This window comes from Elgaria multicarinata, chromosome 1 (assembly GCF_023053635.1).
Source record: "Elgaria multicarinata webbii isolate HBS135686 ecotype San Diego chromosome 1, rElgMul1.1.pri, whole genome shotgun sequence".
In the NCBI taxonomy this organism is placed as follows: domain Eukaryota; kingdom Metazoa; phylum Chordata; class Lepidosauria; order Squamata; family Anguidae; genus Elgaria; species Elgaria multicarinata.
Genome location: NC_086171.1, coordinates 17,533,342 through 17,554,907, shown reverse-complemented (window position 1 = coordinate 17,554,907; position 21,566 = coordinate 17,533,342). Strand labels below are relative to the sequence as shown.

General features: G+C 41.5%; 1 protein-coding gene across 1 annotated transcript in view; it reads right to left on the bottom strand.

The window, feature by feature from the left end:
• LOC134397226 (ATP-dependent translocase ABCB1-like) overlaps positions 1-21,566 on the bottom strand; it is a 49,335-nt gene that overhangs the window by 1,931 nt on the left and 25,838 nt on the right. The window contains exons 14-26 of the mRNA XM_063123700.1: positions 20,394-20,564; positions 20,110-20,271; positions 18,049-18,303; positions 15,312-15,458; positions 14,948-15,052; positions 11,462-11,539; positions 10,871-10,954; positions 9,000-9,203; positions 4,950-5,050; positions 3,761-3,901; positions 2,110-2,266; positions 1,193-1,390; positions 203-409 (exon numbers count right to left, since the gene is read on the bottom strand). Of these exons, the coding sequence (XP_062979770.1) occupies positions 203-409; positions 1,193-1,390; positions 2,110-2,266; positions 3,761-3,901; positions 4,950-5,050; positions 9,000-9,203; positions 10,871-10,954; positions 11,462-11,539; positions 14,948-15,052; positions 15,312-15,458; positions 18,049-18,303; positions 20,110-20,271; positions 20,394-20,564 (2,010 nt within the window). The remainder of the gene's footprint in view (positions 1-202; positions 410-1,192; positions 1,391-2,109; positions 2,267-3,760; positions 3,902-4,949; positions 5,051-8,999; positions 9,204-10,870; positions 10,955-11,461; positions 11,540-14,947; positions 15,053-15,311; positions 15,459-18,048; positions 18,304-20,109; positions 20,272-20,393; positions 20,565-21,566) is intronic.

Sequence of the window (21,566 nt, the reverse complement as noted above, 5' to 3'; positions counted from 1 at the left end):
ACTGGATGTACAGTTTTTGAGACCATTGAGGACATACAAACAAACACTTCTGTTTATATAAATAAGATGAGAAGAAGAAGAAGAAGAAGAAGAAGAAGAAGAAGAAGAAGAAGAAGAAGAAGAAGAAGAAGAAGAAGAAGAAATGATCTGAATTCTCACAGAGAAAGGAAGTGCAATATAATGTAAGGACATCTTTATTTACCTCTGGGAGATTGTCTATAAAGTTGTGAATATTGGCTGCTTTAGCGGCTTCCTCAACTTCTTCCTGGCTGACAACCCTGCTGTTGTCTCCGTACTGGATATTTTCTGCAATGCTGCAGTCAAACAGAATAGGTTCCTGTTGCACAAGGCCCAGCCTGGATCTTAGCCACTGGATATGCAGGGATTTGGTGTCCACTCCATCTGCAAACTGCAAGCAGAAAGGGAAGTAAAGAAAATGGAAAACAGCCTTCCCATGATGCCTCATTCTGGGCCATTTGCTTGTATGGATCACACTTCTCTCACACTTCCTCCACCTCAGGGGTAAATGTGCAGACTCACAACAAATAATCCACACAGAAAAGTAGTTCTAGATAGAGGGAACCAGCTGGGAGAGGGAACCGTTTGCTGAAGGCACATTTTTGATGAAGAGCTTCATCCCACGTACCCGTTTCCCTTGAATTATCCCCAGAGTGTGTTGTTGTTGTTGCTGTTAGCTAAATCACACCCCGGGCTGCAGCGCTCCGAAGATCCTTTGCATACCAGGAAAAGGGTTTAAGGGGGGAAATGTCAAAAATCATAAAATATCAACGGATGACCCAATCTGATTCAAATTTGGTATGCTGAAAACCCTCCTTAGTATCTATTACTGTACTGATATTGATGTCATTATCTTTAAAATGTACACAGATGTAAGTATTTGTTTAATTTACAGTTTAAAAATATCAAATCCTCCTCCTGCGCCCCCAGTGGCCGCTCGGAGAACAACAAAAGATTCGCTCTTAAAGGGGTAGTAAAATAGGATGCTTCTTTTGGCTAAGAAGCGCAATTAAAGCAGGATGCATGGGAGTGCTTCACAGTAAAAGCAGATTATAAGCTGGAAAACTTCAGCGTCCTTTGCACCCAATTCGCAGTGATTGCACAGTATAACGCTGGTGTGATGAAGCTCGAAATGTCTATTCTCAGCTGGGTTCAGAAAGAGCCTCTGACTCACCACTTGTCCAGATCCCGGGTCATAGAATCTCTCCAGAAGCTGAATGGAGGTGCTTTTGCCACAGCCGCTGCTCCCCACCAGCGCCAGAGTCTGCCCTTTGCTAACCTTGATATTGAGGCCTTGCAAAACTTGAACTTCTGCTCTGGTTGGATATACAAAATGGATGTCCCTGAATTCAATGTTGCCTTCAAATTTCTCCTATGGGGAGGGGGTGGAGAGACAAATGAACACAGAAACGTATTATTAAGATTTCATACATTGACCCTGTTCAGACAACTCACTAAGGCAGCCTTCCTCAACCTGGGGCGCTCCAGATGTGTTGGACTGCATCTCCCAGAATGCCCCAGCCAGCTGGGTGGGGCATTCTGGGAGTTGTAGTACAACACATCTGGAGCGCCCCAGGTTGAGGAAGGCTGCACTAAGCCAAAGATAAGGGTCCATTTAATGCATTAAAACTTTATTCTGAAATCACAACCTTTGGATCATTCATTCATTCATTCATTCATTCATTCATTCATTCATTCATAGAAAACACATAGTTCTGATAACAAGGGAACCACAACATTTTAACTATTGATGTGATTCTTCTCTATCTTTCTGAGGATGTATAATTAAACAAGTTGCCTATAACCATTTTTCAGATCACCAAGGCCAGATCTACACCAAGCAGGAAATGACATATTGAAAATGATTTGAAAACTGTCTACGGCCCCAATAGTTGTCACTACTGTTATAAACTGTTTTAAAGCAGTAGTGTAGATCCTGCCCAAAAGAAACAAGTTGTCTATAACAATTTTTCAGAGACCGAATGAGCATCGCTATTGTTGATTATTTATAACACATCTATGAGAAAAATATGGGTCCATTTAATGCATTAAAAGGGACCAGCCTGAAAAGCAGCATCTGTAAGTCCTTACCAGTTTTTCACCTTCTTCACTATAGCTGTCAATTAGTGGCTTCCGATCCAAAAGCTGAAAAATCCTTTGGGCTGAAACTTTTGATTTGCCAAAATCAGGTGCACTAGCGTTAGACTGACCAATCTCCATAGTAGCAAAAAATACTGCAGCAAAGACCCTGCAATCACAAAATAAAGATACGAAGGAGCTGTATTAGAACTCAAATATAAACATATTGTGCCGGTGGCACCTAGTTGGAAGCAGTGGGGAAAGAAGGGGAAGGCAACAGGTCAGCACAGAGACTTAGGTGGGTTATAAACTTGGCCACAACTTTACTAGGTACAGTGTGAACAAGGTTTTTGATGGAGGCATGGATCCAGTCACCTGCTGGCTGATATCACCAACCTGGCCCATGAACTGGAGGGTCAGCAATCATAGGAAGAGGAAGATCTTCCTTCTTGTTGCTCAGGGCACTCCAATTGGTTCTCCTCCTGCCCACTGTCCACCACTGGAAACCTGACAGCACAGTCCCACCATACCAAAAGGCCCTGGTGTTCTCCTCCATCCCTGTATCCAGCAGCTGCACATTGGCGGCTCCTCAGTAAGCCGGAAACCATTGTTATTGCTAAAGTCAGCTGCAAATGACCAGTGACATTGTGAACTGAACTTTACATAATAAATCTCTTTCAGCTGGGGCTAAAAAATAATAATATTGTATACATTGCATATGTCTTTACCCAAGAAAAACCTGGGAGAAAAGACACTGTCTGTAATGCAACCTATGATGAAGAATTATTTGTAGGAAAAGTGCTTTATATTATCCTTTATTTTACTATTTAAATCAAGAAAACATATTTGAGGCTGCAGTCCTAGACACAATTACCTGGGAGAAAGTCCTACAAAACTCAATGGGTCTTTTAAGTAGACGTGCATATGATTGTGTTATGAATCTCCACTAAGTAAAATATTATGCTCTGTGTTCAGGTTACAGCACTGATCTAACAATCAGTACACAGGAATGTGAAAACAGGCTATTCTAATATATTGGCCAATTGAACATTATTTCTTATTTTAATGAAAATATAGAAACGGATAAGTCCAGGAAATAAGCATCCATCTTTCTCTTTGAACCTCTCAGGGACACTTGAGTGCACTCTTCAAGAATCACAGGAACATTGCACACCACATTTTCACCAGAGTTCAGGTTTCTAAGTGCTCTACAGATGATGACTCAGTTTGCACAACATTCTAACCCATGCTCAGTGGTTAAGTGCAGGCTGTTGTTGAACCATGGGTTAGCGTGCTGTCTGAACCCAGGACATTTTCTGCAGGATGGCTTGTTAAACCAATCCACGGTTCAACAAACAACCTGTGGGTTAACAACAACCCACACTCAACCACTGAGTGTGGGTTAGCAGGTTAGTGTGAACACTCCCATAGGAAAGGCTGCAGAGTTGGCAAAAGATACTCAGCTTAAAACATTCGATCAGATCAAAGACCTATCTAATCCATCATATTGTTTCCCATAGTGATCAACCAACTACACTTGGAAAGTCCACATTGTTGCTCTTCAGTCACTAGTATACAGCAGCCTACTTTTTCTAAACTTGGAGAGTGCATATATCTTAGGAACTAAGTGCATATATCTTGTGAACTCAGAAAATACACTTACATATAAAGTTGTTGGAAGTTCATGAAACAATGAGCAATAAGCCATGCTCCAAATCTGAAGATAATAGCATGTAGAAAAAAGGTTAAACTCATGAGTATGCCATATAAAATTCCAGCAATGGGAGCTTTCTTCAGAGAGTTCCTGATAAGGGAAAACCAATGAAAAAGAATAAGAATTTGTCAGGAAACCAAAAGGAACAGCAGAAAGAGTTGCCACCTCTCAAACCTCCTACTTCAATAGTAATAATAGTAATAAAATTAAAAAATGCCGTGGCATTGGGTTAAGAGTTCTCATCATTTAGCAAGTTCTTAAAAAAATAATGCTTGCCATATGCACATGTGAAGCCTCAATCCTTGGTGGGCTAGAGGAATCCCCCCTGCTGTCTCATCTCCCCTACATCTTCCCCATCTTGAATTAAGGTTCATCTATATACAATGGACATATCATGGAAGTAGCACATACATACGTATATACAAACCAAATGTTTGAGGCCCAATAACTTGTAATTTTTAACTACCAGATTGGGCAAGCAAAGATCACAACTATTTGGGCAGTTAAACTCTACATTAGGGATGTTGTACGAGTCTGGGTGAGGCTTGAAGTCTCGTGATTTCTTGTAGATGCCAGTCTGCAGATCCCCGGGCTCAGCCGAGTTGGTCAAGTATGGGATCATAGAATCACAGAATTGTTGAGTTGGAAGGAACCACAAGGACCATCAATCCCAACCCTCTGCAATGTGTAGGAAAGCTAATTAAACCATCCATGAGAGGTGGCTGTCCAGCCTCTTCTTAACCTCCAGAGATGGAAAACCCACAACCTCTGTAGGTGGACTGTTCCACTGTTGTACAGATCTTACTATCAGGAAGTTCTCCCTTATATTTAATTGGAATCTAGCTAGCTGTAACTTATACCCATCCCTGCTCCCTCACTGAGCTGCAAAATGATGGTTCGGCCTTTTTCATAAAGAGTCATTTTGCACAAATGGTTACTGTAAAGGGGCATTTTATGCAAAATTACAGGCATAAAGGGTCTAGACCATTTACACCTGTATTTTTGCATAAATACCACTTTCCAACCGCCAGTTGCAAAAAAGGTCCCTTTACAAAAAGAAGAGAGAAGGGTCTAAAAGAAGGTAACTAAGAAAAATAATCTACTCCTGAAAATAGAACAAATTGCACACAAGCTTTACCTGTATGGAACTTCTAAGTTTGTCTTGTAGTTCTCAAAAAATCTATCTTCACTTGCCAGTGAAACCACCGTTCTTATATTTTCTACAGCTTCTAATGAAATCTAAATTTGGGAGACAAGGAAAGTATGAGTCTTTTAAAAAACACTGCCTTACTAAAGGTGCACTCTATGAGACATTTAATATTGCTGACTTACAGTATACCAAAACCTCAGTCTCAAGCACAGCCCTGATACAAAAGCTTCCACTGGGGCCATAGCTAGACCTAAGGTTTATCCCTGGACCATCCAGGGGTCAAACCTGTTCATCTAGGTGACACACAGGGGATCCAGTGCTCAGGCAAGGGCGAACGCTGGAGAATCCCAGGATAAACCTTAGGTCTAGATGCGGCCTGGGTTCTTCCACAAAGTTATATAAAGAACAGGAAGGGCTATTCAGCTTCATGGACACTTCAGATCCAGGTGAATCTGTCTACCCAGCATTTTTAGTAGGAAGTATTTGGGAAGGGGGATAATTACAATGTAGCCTATTGGCTAGAGTGTTGGACTAGGACTAGGGTTGGGTTGGGTTGGGTTCATATACCTATTCATCCACGGATAAGAACAAAAGAACATAAGAAGTGCCCTGGGCACGGTAATGGACTGGATGAGGGCTAACAAACTTAGACTCAATCCAGACAAGACGGAGGTACTGTTAGTGGGTGGTTCATCTGTCCAGCGAGGTGATGTTTGCCCTGTCCTGGACGGGGTTGCACTCCCCCTAAAGGATCGGATCTGTAGTCTGGGGGTGCTCTTGGATCCAGAACTGTCACTGGAGGCACAGGTGAACTCAGTGGCAAAGAGCACCTTTTATCAGCTTAGGCTGATATACCAACTGCGCCCTTATCTGGACAGTGATAGCCTAGCTACAGTTATCCATGCTCTGATAACCTCTCGTTTGGATTACTGCAATGCGTTATATGTGGGGCCGCCTTTGAAAACAGTCCGGAAACTTCAACTGGTACAAAACAGGGCAGCATGGTTACTAACAGGGACTGGCTGATGAGACCACATCACACCAGTCCTTTTCAGCTTCATTGGTTGCCAGTCCAGGTCCGGGCCCTGGTATTAACATTTAAAGCCCTAAACGGCTTGGGGCCAGGCTATCTGAAGGAATGCCTCCTTCCATATGTACCTGCCTGGACCTTAAGGTCATCCTCAGGGGGTCTCTCTCCGTGAGCTCCTGCCAAAGGAAGTGAGGCAGATGGCAACCAGGAGGAGGGCCTTCTCTGCTGTGGCACCCCGGCTGTGGAATGAGCTCCCTAAGGAGGTTCGCTTGGCACCTACATTTTCTTTTAGATGCCAGGTGAAGACCTTTTTATTTTCCCAGTATTTTAACAGTCTATAAATTAATTTGAACTTGCTGTTTTAAATTTGTATTTTAAGTTTGTATTTTTGCATTGCTGCTGTTTTTATCTTGGCTGTGCTTTTATATTGTATTTTATATTATGGTTTTATACTGTTGTTTTATACTTGAATTGTCTTAATTTTGTAAACCGCCCAGAGAGCTTCGGCTATTGGGCGGTATAGAAATGCAATAAATAAATAAATAAATAAATAAAATGCTGGATCAGACCAAGGGTCCATCTAGTCCAGCACTCTGTTCACACAGTGGCCAACCAGCCATTGGCCAGGGAACAACAAAGCAGGACATGGCGCAACAGCACCCTCCCACCCATGTTCTCCAGCAACTGGTGCACACAGGCTTATTGCCTCAAATACTGGAGATAGCACAAAACCATGAGGGTTAGTAGCCATTGATAGCCTTTGCCTCCAGGAATTTATCCAACTTCCTTTTAAAGGCATCCAAATTGGTGGCCAGCACTACATCTTGTGGTAGTGAGTTCTATAATTTAACTATGTGCTGTGTGAAGAAGTACTTCCTCTTATTTGTCCTGAATCTCCCACCAATCAGCTTCCATCCCGCCTTTTTGACACATTGGTATCTTATTTGCAAAACTTAACTGTTTTAAAATACAAATGAGCTTTTACTTATGCAAGACTGAATACACTGCCATCAGCTGTACTTGAGGGCTGATTTAAAAGAATCCCATTGGAAAACCATATCTGCCCATGTGGAGATGGCAGTATCGAAACAGTAGCTCATGTATTATTATTTTGTACTTTTTATAGAGACTTGAAGAAAGAAGTGATCACTCCACTACCATTATCTATTCCAGGGCGGTCAGTTATTGCTTCTGTGTCTTTCCTTCTTGCAGACCAAAATAAGCAGGTGACAGCAAAAACTGCAAGATTTTTAGCAGGTGCTATCAAAATAAGATCTACCATCTTATCAGAGTCTTAATTTCTCACAGCTCCTTTGACTGAACAGAAGTTTATTTGTTTTATTTACTTATTTCTATTTTATGTGTAAAGACTTGTATTAATTCTGGAATTTGTATTTAATGTGATTTTTTAGAATGCAATTTGGGTAATTTTGGTCAAGTACAATCTTGCTTTCACTCTTTTGTACATCTCATTTCAAATGCTAAGGGCTGTGGCTGATGCAAATAAAGGAATTCATTCATTCATTCCCACCAATCAGCTTCATTGGATGACCCTGGGTTCTAGTATTTTGAGAGAGGGAGAAAAATGTCTCCCTAAACTTTGGCTAGTCTCTCCTCTCTGTGTCTCTGCCTTTGTCTCTGTCTCTCTCTCAGGCCACAGCTAGACCTAAGGTTTATCCTGGGATCATCCAGGGTTCGCCCCTGCCTGAGCACTGGATCCCCTGTGTGTCACCTAGATGAACAGGTTTGACCCCTGGTCTAGCTACGGCCTCAGTCTCACTTAATTCACACTGTTATTGTGAGGGTAAAGTCTCTCTCTCTCTCTCTCTCTCTCTCTCTCTCTCTCTCTCTCTCTCTCTCTCTCTCTCTCTTTCTCTCTCTCTCTCTTTGTGTGTGCGTGCGTGTGTGTGTGTGTGTGAGAGAGAGAGAGAGAGAGACAGACAGACAGACAGACAGACACACAGACAGGAACATGGGGGAAGGGACCCTGAACACTTTAGAGGAAAGACAATAAAGACAAGAGGAAAGGCAATAAAGACAAAATAATAATAAAAAGCTAAAAAGGATACAGAGAGCAAAGACATTTAATATTCTTCACCCCTCTGTATTTTTGAAATGCAAGGGACTGAAAAACATACATGTTACAACATTTTGCCACTTGGCTTCTCTGAAAAGGCAGTGAAGGGTGGCAGGCTACATTTCTGCCTGCCTTCTTCAAAGTGGACTTTCACTAAAGGCACAATCCTATGCATGTTTTGACAGGAAAAAGTCCTGCAACTGCCAGCATTCCCCCACCGGCATGGCACCATGACTATGCAATGGCTTTAGGCTCTTTTGTGTGCCTTCTCGGCTATCCAGAACCTGTAAAAGCTTGGAAACTATGTATCTTTCAAAGGGCCAGATTTGATTTGCCTGGGGGGGAGGGAAGGCACATTAGTTGCATAAGCCTAGGTACATCTGAAGACCTCAGCATCTGAAGTATTCTTGCTATACCATCCAAAATGTAAGGCGACCGTCTCCACTGTGACCATCAACTTCCCATCTGATATGCCTGGAGGGTAGCCAAGCCCACTGCACGATCTGATTTGGCACTTTGGTATATCTAAATATGACTGGGAGTGGGGGATGTATCAACCCTGTATAGACTTTTACGCCTTTTTTTATCTGCTGTTTTTTATGGTTAGTTTCTTTCAGCATGTTATATTTTTAATTTGCACATGTGGTTTTATAGTAAATTAACCTGGGATCTCCTTGGATAAAAAGATAAGCAAACCAAGGGTCTTTTGCAGAAGAACCATTGCCTTATGTTTGCAATGTTAGGAGCAGTGCCCACTATCACCACCATTGACCTAATCCATATGTTCCTGGACTACAACTCCATTCATCCTAGACAACTGGCCGTGATGGTTGGGGCCAATGGGAGCCAGAGTTCAACAACATCTGGAAGACCACAGCTTCCTTATCCCTGACCTAATCATAGTCATGCATTTTACATACAGAGAACTTACTCTTCCTGCTTCCTCAAGGGCTTTTTGATCCCTTGCTGCACGGCCAGTCATTGATTTAAAGAAAATTGCCTGTATACCAGCAGTGAAAGGAATACAGGCCAGGATAAGCAACGTTAATTGCCAGTTATGAGCGAAAGCAATTACAACAGCAGCCACAGCAGTGAATGTAGTCATGGTTAATAAGGCCAGTCGACTTCCAGTAGCCTTAAAAAATTAAAAACAAACAAAAACATACACATTTAGAGTTCTCACATTTTTGTCATAAAGAATTCCTTTATAGCAAACAAACAGTGCAGTCCGTTCACTTCAAAGCTATGATATTTAACAGAATCATGCAGTAAATCAAATTGTCAACATCTTACTAAACTAGTTACTAAACTAGCTATATTTGCAAGCTCAACTCAAGAAGGCATGATGAATATTTGGCCTCGATCAATACAATTGCCCCATTGCCCTGCTCTTGCCAAGTCATGCTACTAAATTTTTGGAAAAGCCATCCAGTAGTCCTACGCACTAGCAATACGACTTTGTTAGTTAGAACTGTTAATCACAGACATGCCATGGGATGAATGTGAGAGCATCTCTCCATGCCAGCGTGATGTCAGCAGGAAATGCTACAAACCCTGGAAGGTAGATGGCAGAATTATAGCTACAGCCCTTTGCTTTAGGATTGGAAAGGACTCATCCAAAGGGATCTTTGTTGAAGAGCATTTAAGTGGGGCAAGTCATCCTTCCGCCAACCCTCTCCTGATGGGCTGAATGTCCTGCAGGCAGCATGCATTGCATTCCACCACTGCCTGTGAGCATTGAGTATCTTCTTCAATTGATTGCATGTAAGCTTCTCTAAGATTGGACTGGAATAGAGAATTGGAGTGCCCTATTTTGCCTAACCAACGGACGGTTGGCCTAACATCTATATCTGAAGCTTCTATGGATCTCGGGTTAAGTCTTATTCAGCAAAATAAATTGTTTCGGGTTTATTGAACTCCACAATGCCTTTTCAATAAGGGTTTGTCTAACTTGCACAATTGTTGGAGATGTAATGCATCTAATGCTTCTTTAACTCATATGTTCTGGCAATGCCCCATAGTTGCCCCTTTTGCAGAGGAGGTAACAATAAGGATGAACTTTGTACTGAAATAAATCTATAATATGGAACAATGTCCATATCCTCTTAAATAACCTACCGGCTTCTTGGAAGTTAACACATGGTCAGTGCAGATGGATCTTTAGAGCTCTAATGATAGCCAAAAGACTTATATTATCACATTGGAAGGACAAACTTACACCTCCCATAATGCAATGGATTGAGGACTTAATAACATTATCAACTTCTGAATGGGTGTTATATAGACGCAACTTGAAAGTGGATAAATACACGGATATCTTGTCTGCTTTTCTTGAAACCTTTGTATAACTCTCTCCCTTTTTTTATGAATGGTACACATGATGGAAATCGACGATAGTTCTATATATGTAATTATGTGTTTTTCCATTTTCACAATGTATTTTCTGTTCTATTTTGTTAATATTCACAATATTTTTTTTTAAAAAAATTAAGCTTCTCAGGAAGCTTTTTAAAATGCTTGAAATCAAATAAAATCAAAAATTTCAGTAAATAAAAACACTTCAAATAAAAGTACTTTGAATAAATAAATAATAAAGGACAGTGAATAAACTAAGTTTAGAAAATTTGGCTTACAACAAGTTAAATCATTGACAGCGGTCAGAAAACAAGACACTGACGGTGTGCTATTGAAAATGCTGGGTAGTTTCAACAGCCCATTTGTTATGCTGCTTTCTGCAACAGCTTCTTGGTACAATCACAATTTCACTAAAACAAACAAACAAACAACAAGTAGCAAACATACCCCTTTGACGTGAGAAGTATCTGTTGCAAGTCTGGTTAACAGAACCCCAGTGCCATTGTTGTGGTCGTCAAACCATCCAATTTCCTTTAAAAAAAAATTGTACAAACACATTATTGAGTCTTAATTTTAAGAAACCATTAAAAAGTTGGGAGGGTCAAATTTCAGTGGGGCTGCACATGCTTTGCCTACAGAAGGTCTCAGGTTCATCTCCAGGTAGGGCTGGGAAAAGATCGCTTTCTGGAACCCTGGAGAGCTGCTGCCAGTCAGTGTACTCAGGATACTCAGCTCGATGGGCTGATAATCTGACTAAATAAAGCAGCTTCCCAGGTTCCCTCTTCATTGGGCCCAGTCTTTTGTTGAACAATTTCATGCACCTTTTGATGGAAGTTACTGTTCAATTTTATGTTGTTCTCTGTCCCATATATGTCTTTAGTTTGACATTGAGGCCAATGGACCAAAGGCCTGACCTACCATAGAAATGTCCTTTTGTTCCTCCTTTCACTTATTGATTTCATTTCTATCTAACCTTTCCACCCCATCCCACCCCACCCCCCAAAAGCAGCACTCAGAGCAGTTACATTTCGTTGTTACCTGTTGAAGCAATGCTTTGAATGAAAGTGATCGCAGCCGCATGGTCAGCGTTTCCCCAGACTTTGCAAACATGAATCCCTGAAAAATGTCAATACAAATGCATTAATTGTACATTCTAGGAAAATACGATAACATTTTGAAGTCTTAGATCCCGTAGACAGGGGCTAATAGACAAATCATTATAAATCTTGCAGCACGCTCTTGTGCAGTTCCATTTGTGTTCAGGCTGAAGAAAGATTTTTAGGACTGACAATTGGTTACGTAAGAACAGCAGAGACATCATTAAAACATATACCACAAGTGTTGGTTGGATCCAGTATTGCTCTTTTTATGTCCTTATGTATTCCATCCTTTAAACAAGTTCATCAAGTGACTCAATATCAGTGTATTGGCTTCAGGGGTGAGCAATGTGTGGCTCTCCAGATGTTTTGGCCTGCAACTGCTATGATCCTTCATGAATTGGCTAGTTTGGCTACAGCTGATGGGAGTTGTAGGCCAATCTATCTGGAGGATGGAGTAGCCACAAATTGCCCACCACTGCTTTAAAGGTAACAAACAAATGCAAGAGATAAACACAAGAATTGAGATGGCAAAAACAGCGTTTGTCAGAATGGAACAAATGTTATGTAGTCAGAACCTTAATATTACACTAAGAATTTGGATGGTAAGATATTACGTGTTTTCAATATTATTTTATGGAGTGGAGGTTTGGACACTTAAGAAGAGCAATTGGGGGAAAACCAAATCTTTCAAAATGTGGATATACTGAAGTATGTTAAAGATATTATGGACTCACTGAGTAACAAATAAAGATGTACTACATAGTGTAAGCAAACAAATGGAATTACTGAATACCATCAAAAGAAGAAAATTGCAATATATTGGTAATATTATCTGAGGAGAAAAATATACCATATTTCAACTTATTATACAAGGGAAAATTGAAGCAAAAAGATCATTGAGAAGAAGACAAATGTCATGGCTAAAGAAGTAGAGGGAATAGTATAGCTCTACTTCTATACAATTATTTAGTACAGCAGTGTCAAAAAGAAAAATAGGTGTAATGATAGCTAACCTCCGATAGGAGGAGGCACCTTAAGAAGAAGCTCTAAAGGTACATATTAGACTGAGAACTGAACCATGGGTTATTAATAACAAGGAGGTGTCATAAGCAGGAGTGCAACAAATATATTCAAAACGTAGTCAGACTTGAGGTTGTTAGCAGAGTGCTTTGTTTTAGATTGCGCAACTGTGCATATCACAAGGGTGAATTTATCTTTAAGGTGTCACTATGCCTACTGGCTGCCAGCACAGCCAGTTTTCCAGCTTATAACCTGCTTTTATTGTGAAGTACTCCCATGCATCCTGCTTTAATTGTGCTTGAAAGGCAAAAGCCTCGCCGTATTTTGCTACTCGTTTTTGAGCATATCATCTGAGCGGCCACTGGAATGCAGGAGCAGGATTTGAAGAAAAATTAAACAAATGCTTATATCTGCGTAAGCTTTAAAGATAAAGACATCAAAATTGGTACAGTAATAGATATTAAGGAGTGCTTTAAGCATACCAAATTTGAATCAGATTGGGTCATCCATTGATTTTTTAATGATTTTTTTACATTTCCCCCCTTAACCCCATTTCCTGGTATGCAAAGGATCTAGCCACCCGGTAGCAACAACAACAACAACGGCGACAGCTTAGCGCTGTAGGGGGATAATTTGATGGAAACAGGTACGTGGGATGAAGCTCTACATGTATATGTGCACGCGTGCGCACTCACTCACACACACAAACACACACACACTACAGGCATGGGACCTTTAAGAAACATTTGGTCTGCACTTAGGCAAGAAGTTTTGACATTGGTAAGGCAGTTTACCTTGTGGTTCAGATCATGTACACAAGGAGACCTTGAGCATCATCAGACGGGGGTGGGTGGGTGGGAAATTGTGGTTCCCTACCGTCGCTTCTCCACCCCTGTTCCTGTCCCACAATACCGGAGACAAAAGAGGAAGTAAACAAAGACTATATGGCCCATTCAGGGGCCATTTTTATTGTGTCACTTTTCCTGCACACAGCAGGAAATGGCGGCACATTCTGTTTTTTTGTTTTTTTTAAAGTCAGATTACATTTTGTGACGGAAAAAAAGTAATAAAGTGTGGGAGGTGCGCAGGAAGCAGATGTCACCGTCTAAAGGATGCATGAGTAGGAAGTAGTGAGCGTGTGATAAAACGCTTGTCTGATGACGCTCCTTATCATACCAACTGGAATTGCATAAAATCTTGAGGCAGAATATTATATTGATCTCCTGCAGATATTGGCTGTAAAGTGATTTCTCCCTGCTGATGGACGGGAAGCATCCTCTGGGTGTAGAGCAAAGGGATTGAATGGCAAGAATAGGTTTCACAATTTGTAATTTGCAATAGGTTGGGTAAAATTTCACTTAATGGAGTGCCCATCTCTGCTAAGCATTGTCTTCTGTATCAGGTGTTTGCTCAGGGACTAGAATGAACAACTTAACCAGGAAATGTCGTTCTTGGTACTTTAGGATTTTCTTGCAACCTCTTTGTGTTTTTGTTACGTTGGATGGCACTCTTTGCATCTTTGAAGCCTTTGTTGAAACAGTATAAAACCCCAAGTCTACACGTCCTCAGTCTGTCTTGCCTCCCAGAGGTAAGGTTCTATGCTACAGAAATTATTCAAAGCCTTGCCTCCCTAAGCTGATTCTTCAATGCTAAGAGATCTTTCCACCTTGGACTGCAGGAACTGATCCTGCAACTAAATTTATTTATTTACAACATTTATATACCACTCCACATCAAAACAGATTCCAAAGTGGTGACCAATAAAATATAAATGGATAAAACAGTGTATTAAACATTTGTTATTTTTAAAAACAGGGTACTAGTAAAAACATGGCTTGTCAGTCAAGGAAGGCTTCCTGAAATAAAGATGCTTTCAGAAGGCATTGAAAGCAACACAATATTGGTGCCTGCCTCATCTCCAGAGGCAGGGCGTTCCATAGAGAGGAAGCCAACACATTGAAGGCTCTTCTCTAGGTGGACTCAAATCTGGCTATAGGTCCATGCGGAATGACCAGAACCATACTGTCTGATGACCTCCATGATTGGTTAGGTTGATAAGGGAGAAAGCACACTTTTAGGTATCCTGGTCCCTAGTTGTTTAGGGACCAGGATACCTGAGTGACCTTGAACTGCTGATATGAGTGATCCTGTGTACACCTGAATTACTAATGTGAGTGATGCTGTGATATAATAAGGATGAATAAACTCTATAGTTGCTACATTTACATGGTCACCACTGCCCCTTTGGGATAGGAAGGAGGTGCCCTCCAGATGTGTTGGAATCTAACTCCCATTATAAACAGCCATTGGCCATGCTGAGTGGGGATGTTGGGAGTTATACTCCCACACATCTGGATTGCACCAGGCTAGGGAAAGCTGACGTACACTTTATGCTAGTCCTTACCTGGATTATAAATGATATTAAGTTGATCACTCCCAGGAGAAGATACAGTAGAGAAAACATCGTTGTATTTCGGCTTCTCTTTACATGATCCTCTTCTTCGAAAGCCTGGGTTGCAAAGTACAGTGTTAATCACCAGTATAGAAAATAATTACTTACTTACAGTCATTCTGTTCAATTCAGCCAATGCCTCAAACTCTAACCAACCACTACAAGTCAGTTGTGATTCTGCTTTATCACCTCCCTTGTAGGAGTTAGCTGATTCTCCAGAGAGCAAGATAAGTTCCTAAATCTGAAAGAAACAGGTCTTGGTTGGATAATGGAAGAGAAAGATTTTGCATGGGCTACTGAACAGGCCTGAACTTACCCCAACGATTTTAGCAGTCAGAACTGCAAATGTAGGAGTAACACCACTTGCAATGGCAGCAGCAATGACTCCAATCACAATATAGCAGAACTCAGGCTTATTTAGAGCCAGAATTCTGGAATAAGGCACCTCTGGGAGCTTTTCTTCCTGTAAGAGACAAAATTCTAGTTGTTACCAGTGGGTGAGAACACTGCAAGAGGTAATGTAATTGCTCGGCAACATACCAGGCAAAAGGTTGCCAAGAAATGTACATGAATCTGCTAAATAAGGGAACTTACTGACCTAAGTACATCCACTGATTTCCATAACTTCAAAGCTTTAATCGCTCAGTCAAAAACGAAGAAGAAATGGAGCAAAATGCTAACTCACATCAAAATCTCTCTGCGTAAGGTACCGAAAAGTCAAATTGGATCAGCAATCATGAAAAGCATGAATGCATGGATCATTCTGACGAACTAGAAGTTGTATTGTTTAGTGCCTTATTGCTCATTATAGTTTGATTTCGCGGCATCTTAATGTTTTGTGGAAAGTGCTCCAGATTAAATTCTTAAAATATTGTTAAGCCCAGAAGTTTGTGGGCATTTCAGAAGTTTGTGGGTAGGCAGCAGTATTACTGGAATATCAGAACTTTGTCAGACTACTTTGCCTATAGCATATACATGATTATCAAAACCAAACAAAAACCTGTTGCCAGTCCTTTGTTTTGCTTGATTACCAAAATCACAGCAAGGTGGATGAAACTATATTTTTACAGTTATATCTTTTTCTAAAGTTATGTGCATAATTTTATCTTGATCTGTGAAGTTATGTGAAGATGAAATTGATCATACAAGTAAATACAAAATGTCAGATGAAGTAATTGAGAAGGGGTGTGTGTGTGTGTGTGTATGTGTGTGTGTGTGTGTGTGTAGGCTATATTGGTAAATCCTGCTAGAAACATGGCCATATTTCAGCAATATGAAATTCTGAAGTTTTCAAAATAGTTATTCCCAGGAACGCTACATCTGTCTTCATCTGCTACCAGCTTTCTTCTTCCACTCTTCATGCTTTCTACCATTTTACTCACTATAGTTGGAACAATCTCCTGTTTATCCATCAATCTGCTTTTTCTGGACAACTGGTCCCTTTGCTGCACTTCTCCCCCACCCATTACTTTTGGATTTGATGACAGATATCATGGGGAAAACAGAAAGGAGGAGACAGAGAGAAAGCAAGAGAGAGAAAGAGTTCCCAAATGGTTTGTATCCTATGGTATCGTTCTGCCAGCGCAAACCTTCCTCCGCTTGCAGAATCCCTGTTTCCATTCTTGCACAAATGTCAAACATAATACTTCCATTCTACTTGTGCAGGCTGTTCTGCAAGGCCTTGCATGAGGCTTTGCAAAACTCATTGCGACTGCATTGGGGTATGTGTTCCTGGCATTAGTTGTGCTAATTGTTCTGCTAGGGCTGGTGCAGCCACTAGTGGAACGAGGGCAACACTTGGAATTTTCTGTGAGTGTAAAGTACGAGAAAACCCAATAGGTCTTCCAGCTAATTGGCAAGCCCAACTTCACAACTGAAATGACAGATCAGCATACCAGCAAATTGGCTCAGCAATCTGCCTTGCTCCTCTTGTGCTTCAGGTGAGCCATTTGTGGAGTGAAAAGGTACTTTTTAACGTGTATTTTATATCATGTTTTTATACTGTTTGTTTTATACTTTGAATGGTTTTAGTTTTTGTGAACTGCCCAGGGAGCTTCGGCTATTGGGCAGTATAAAAATGCAAAAAATAAAAAAAATAAAAATAAATAAACTCTTGCACTGAATGCAATGTCAACCTAGAAGTATGTTCACTATAGTCAATTCAATTTCATCTTTCCTCTCCAGGACTGAGCTCTGAACAAAAAAGTTCTGCTGGTCTGAAGACATATTTATGTGTTTTTTTTTCTTTTTGTATTTTTCCTTCATCAAGTCTTGTCCTTTCCTTGCAAGAGCTTACTACAAACTGTATTGAAATTGTAACAATGGACTGTTGTGAATCAGTATGCTGGCCTTAGATAAGCAATACAGACTTGGGCCTCGTCTACACCAAGCAGGATATTCCACTATGAAAGTGATATGAAAGTGGCATATAAAAGGCAGGAGCCACACTACTTCTTTATAGTAGTATTGAAATGCACTGATAACTGTCGGGGGCCATTGACACATACCATATACTGCTTTCATACCACTTTCATAGTGTTATATCCTGTAGGGCTGTGCACGGACCCCCTGAACTGCTTTGTGGCCCAATCCAAAACTTTTGGATCGGGCCGATTCACTTTGGGTCGATCCAATCCTCCCACGCTCTACTCCATGGAGCGAGATCTGGAGGGGCGGATCGAGATTTTGCCCCCCTTCCCTACTTACTTGTCTCTGTGGCGGATGGCAGAGGCAGGTAAGTGGGGAAGGGGGGACAAAATGGGGGCCGAATAAGCAGTATATAAAGCAGTAGTGTGGCTTCTGCCTTTTATATACCACTTTCATAATGGAATATCCTGCTTGGTGTAGATGAGCCCTTGGTCTTTCAGTGACAGTCAAATGATCAATGCACCAATACAGAATATATTAATTTAGGAGTTCATCGAAGCAATTATCAGATTAACAAGATTTACAGGAAAAGTAATATATCTAGCAATTTTAACAAAAATGGAATGACCTGTTGCAAATTTTATGTTACCCTCACAAGATATGTGAGAATTAATCTTACAACCAACCACATTAGCCTTCTTTGGGTTGTTCTTCCTTTTCTTCCTCTTCTTCCTTTCAGAGAACTTTTTAGTAGAAGCCCTACTGATGCTGCATCTGTGGGACATCCCCCTTTTAACTGATTGTGTGCCAGCAATAGGATTTTCCAAATCATTTGCCTCCAGATGGTTTTGATCACTTTGCTCAGAGTTTTCATCCTCCTCTTCAAAATCGGTCTCTTGTTCTTCTTCTGTTTCACCCTCTTGATCATCTCCACCGTAACACTAACAACAAAAACAAAAGAATTCACTTGGAAGAAAATGCATTTCCAACGGGATCTACCACTTTAATTTCCATGGTGATAAATAAATCTACATGTGGAGCATTCTGAAGTGGTACAATTACAGCATGATTGCTACTTGTGGTGGAAGAAATCACACTATATGGCCCATTCTACACCATTGTTTGTTCCTAGGGTTGGCCCGGGGTCGGCCCTGTGCGTCCAAATGATGCACATGGGATCCCAGGGACAACCCCAGGGAAAACCTGGGAAAACGGAAAACACTTTTTCTTTGGTGCCGGGACCATTCTGGGACTGTGGGAGACGTGTTGTCTGTCTGCCCCTTTGGGTGCTCCGTGCCTATCAGGGGGCGGGGGGCGGGGGGGGGGAGCGGGGTCAGGGTTTCTTTTCTTTTTCTTTTTTAAAAAAACACACTTACATTTTCGTTGGAGCACAGTTGTGCTCATCTCCCCTTTAAAAATAAGTAAATGGTGGGCACAATGTCCCTCCTTCCTCCAGGGATGTTGTGTGTGTGTATGGCTCCCGGGGGAGAATCTCACGAGCAGAATATCATGATATCCTCCCCCTTCCCTCCTGGAAGCATGGGAGATGTGGAAAGGGCCTTAGATTCAGTACTCATAGCTGTCCAGAAAAGGGTTCTAGCATAGCCTTTAACTTGATATGCTACTTGATATGTAAAGAGTTTTTGACAAGAAATAAGGGCAGATCAGGGGACAGGGATTCAGTCTGTGTTGGATCTGTTTTGCTTCCCAGTTTGGGTGTACTCCAAGTTCAGGGCTGAACTTGGATGCTCAGATTTTGGTGATGCCCGGGAGTGCATTTACCTAGTTCAGGCTAGTGCACTAACTGTGCCTATTTCTAGAGAGTTCTGAGCTTGCCATGGTCATACTACATGCCATACTACATCCTGTTCAGATTACTGAAACGGACTCTGTGGGGCTGCCTTTGAAAACTGTTCGGAAACTTCAGCTGGTCCAGAATGCTGCAGCCAGTCTGTTGCTGGAGCCTGTTATAGGGAGCTTGTCAGTTCAAACAGCTTCACCGGCTACCCATCCGTTTCCAGGCACAATTCAGAGAGCTGGTTATGACCTATAAAGCCCTTTATGACTTGGGACCAGACTACCACTTTCTCCCATATGAGCCTGTCCAGTTTTAAGTTCCTTGGGGGAGGCCTTTCTCTTGGTCCTGCCAGCATCAGAACTACATTTGGTGGAGACATGAAAGAGGGCCTTCCCCATGGTGACTCCCAGGCCCCGGAACTCCCTGCCAAGGAAGCTGGGTTGACATCCTCTCATGTGCTAGCTTTAACTGAAGTACCATATAATATTGCCCTTTGGGGAGGGAGGAAGGCAGTAAATAATAAATCTGTGGGAGGACATTGTATTGGCCTTGTTCTCAAACAATGCTAATCACGGTTTAGCACCGAGGAAGAGAAGCAGCAAACATGGGCTCATGTGCTTCCCCTTTGCAAGGAGGAGTTTGGAAACATTCACATCTGTTTTAGACTAACCTGTGACTTCTGAACCTGGACAGAATGTGGTTAAGGGAAACAAGCCAGATGTAACCCATAACTTCGGAAGCTGGCTTGTTTTTACTAATTATAGTTAACTGCAGTTCAAGGTTTGGACATAACCCTTCACTGCAGTTAATCTAAAAAGCAAGCAGAAGCTTCCAGTCTCCTCACAGCTCAATAAGAGATATTGTAGCCTGAGGCTCACTGCGGCTTGTACTGATAAAGCTAAATCATGGTTTAGTATTATGCGCAAACCAAGTCACCGTGTCTTATTACCTGTTGTGTTACGAGGGCATAGTAAATTCCCCTCTGTGCCATGAGTTTGTCGTGTGTCCCCTGTTCGACAAGAAGGCCCTTCTCAAAGCCAGCAATAACATCGGCTGTCCTGATGGTGGAGAGTCTGTGAGCAATCACAATGGTGGTACGGCCGGTCCTGGCCTTCAAAGAGGGGAAAGGATAGGGGTTACATTCTCACACTGGTTTCCATTCCTTTATGTTCATTCTTTACACCTTGCTAAAACTCAGCTTTGAAAACTATGTAATCAGAGCAGCAGGCTTACCTTATCAAGGGCTGCTTGCACGATGGATTCACTCTGCGTATCCAGAGCAGAGGTGGCTTCATCCAGCAGCAAGATCTTGGGGTTTCTGGCGAGGGCACGAGCGATAGCAATGCGCTGTTTCTGCCCTCCACTCAGCTGGGCTCCTCTTTCCCCAACCATGGTGTTAAATCTCTGGGACATTCAGAACACAGAACTCAGAGGAAATCACATTGAAGTTCCACTGTTAGTTTGACTAACAAGAAAAGGTGGTCAGTGTTCAAGTTAATGTGTTAGAAGCATTCCACATCCAAACCAAAAAATTCCAGAGCAAGCAAAGGAGACTTTTGTTTCTGTCTGCTTGCTGAGTATAGGAGGGATTCGTCACCTACTATCATACAGATGGTGCCGATAATGGTTTTATCCAGTTTTATCCATCAGGGTCAACTTAGTGAACAATAGCAGGAAACATTCCAAGAGGAGAAAAAGAGAGTCCTATGTTGGCACGTAGTAAACTATATTCATTCATCTCTTTGAATTCAGTCTAAACAAAACATTCCCTTGATTTACTTTGCTATTTATATTGGACTGTGAATGTTTCCTGTAAGATTAAAGATTGCATTTGCTAAAAATAAGTTTTCTGTTATCAAAAGGAAGCAAATGAATATGGACTGGTGATTCACCATAATTAAACACTGATGAGTATAGTCATAAATTTGAGATAGCCACCTCAGCCCTGGTTACAACAGGAATCCTAAGCAAGATTGACTGGATAGCCAGAAAACAAATGAGCAAAAAACCTACAGGAGGCAAAAGGTTATGTGGGGCTATTCTCATGCTTGATCCAGAAGCTGCATCTGGTGCAGAATATGGCAGCCAGGATTACATATTACACTGGTGTTGAAGCAAGTGTACTGGCTACCTATTAGCTACTGAGCCAAGTATAAATAGGTGCACTAATCCGGTTTTTCCTGGTAGATGGTCACAGGTCCAGAGACTGCCCTGGATGATGCCACATATTTGTCACTATCAAGGTGACTGAAATATCCAAGCGTAAGCCAAACAGATCTTGTTCTGGTAGACACCAACCCACCCTTTCCCCCCCCCCCACTCTGGTAATAGGTTTCTTGAGGATCCACAATATGAAGGAATCTAGTTCACACAGGTCTGTGTGCACTTTTCCTCCAAGTTCATATA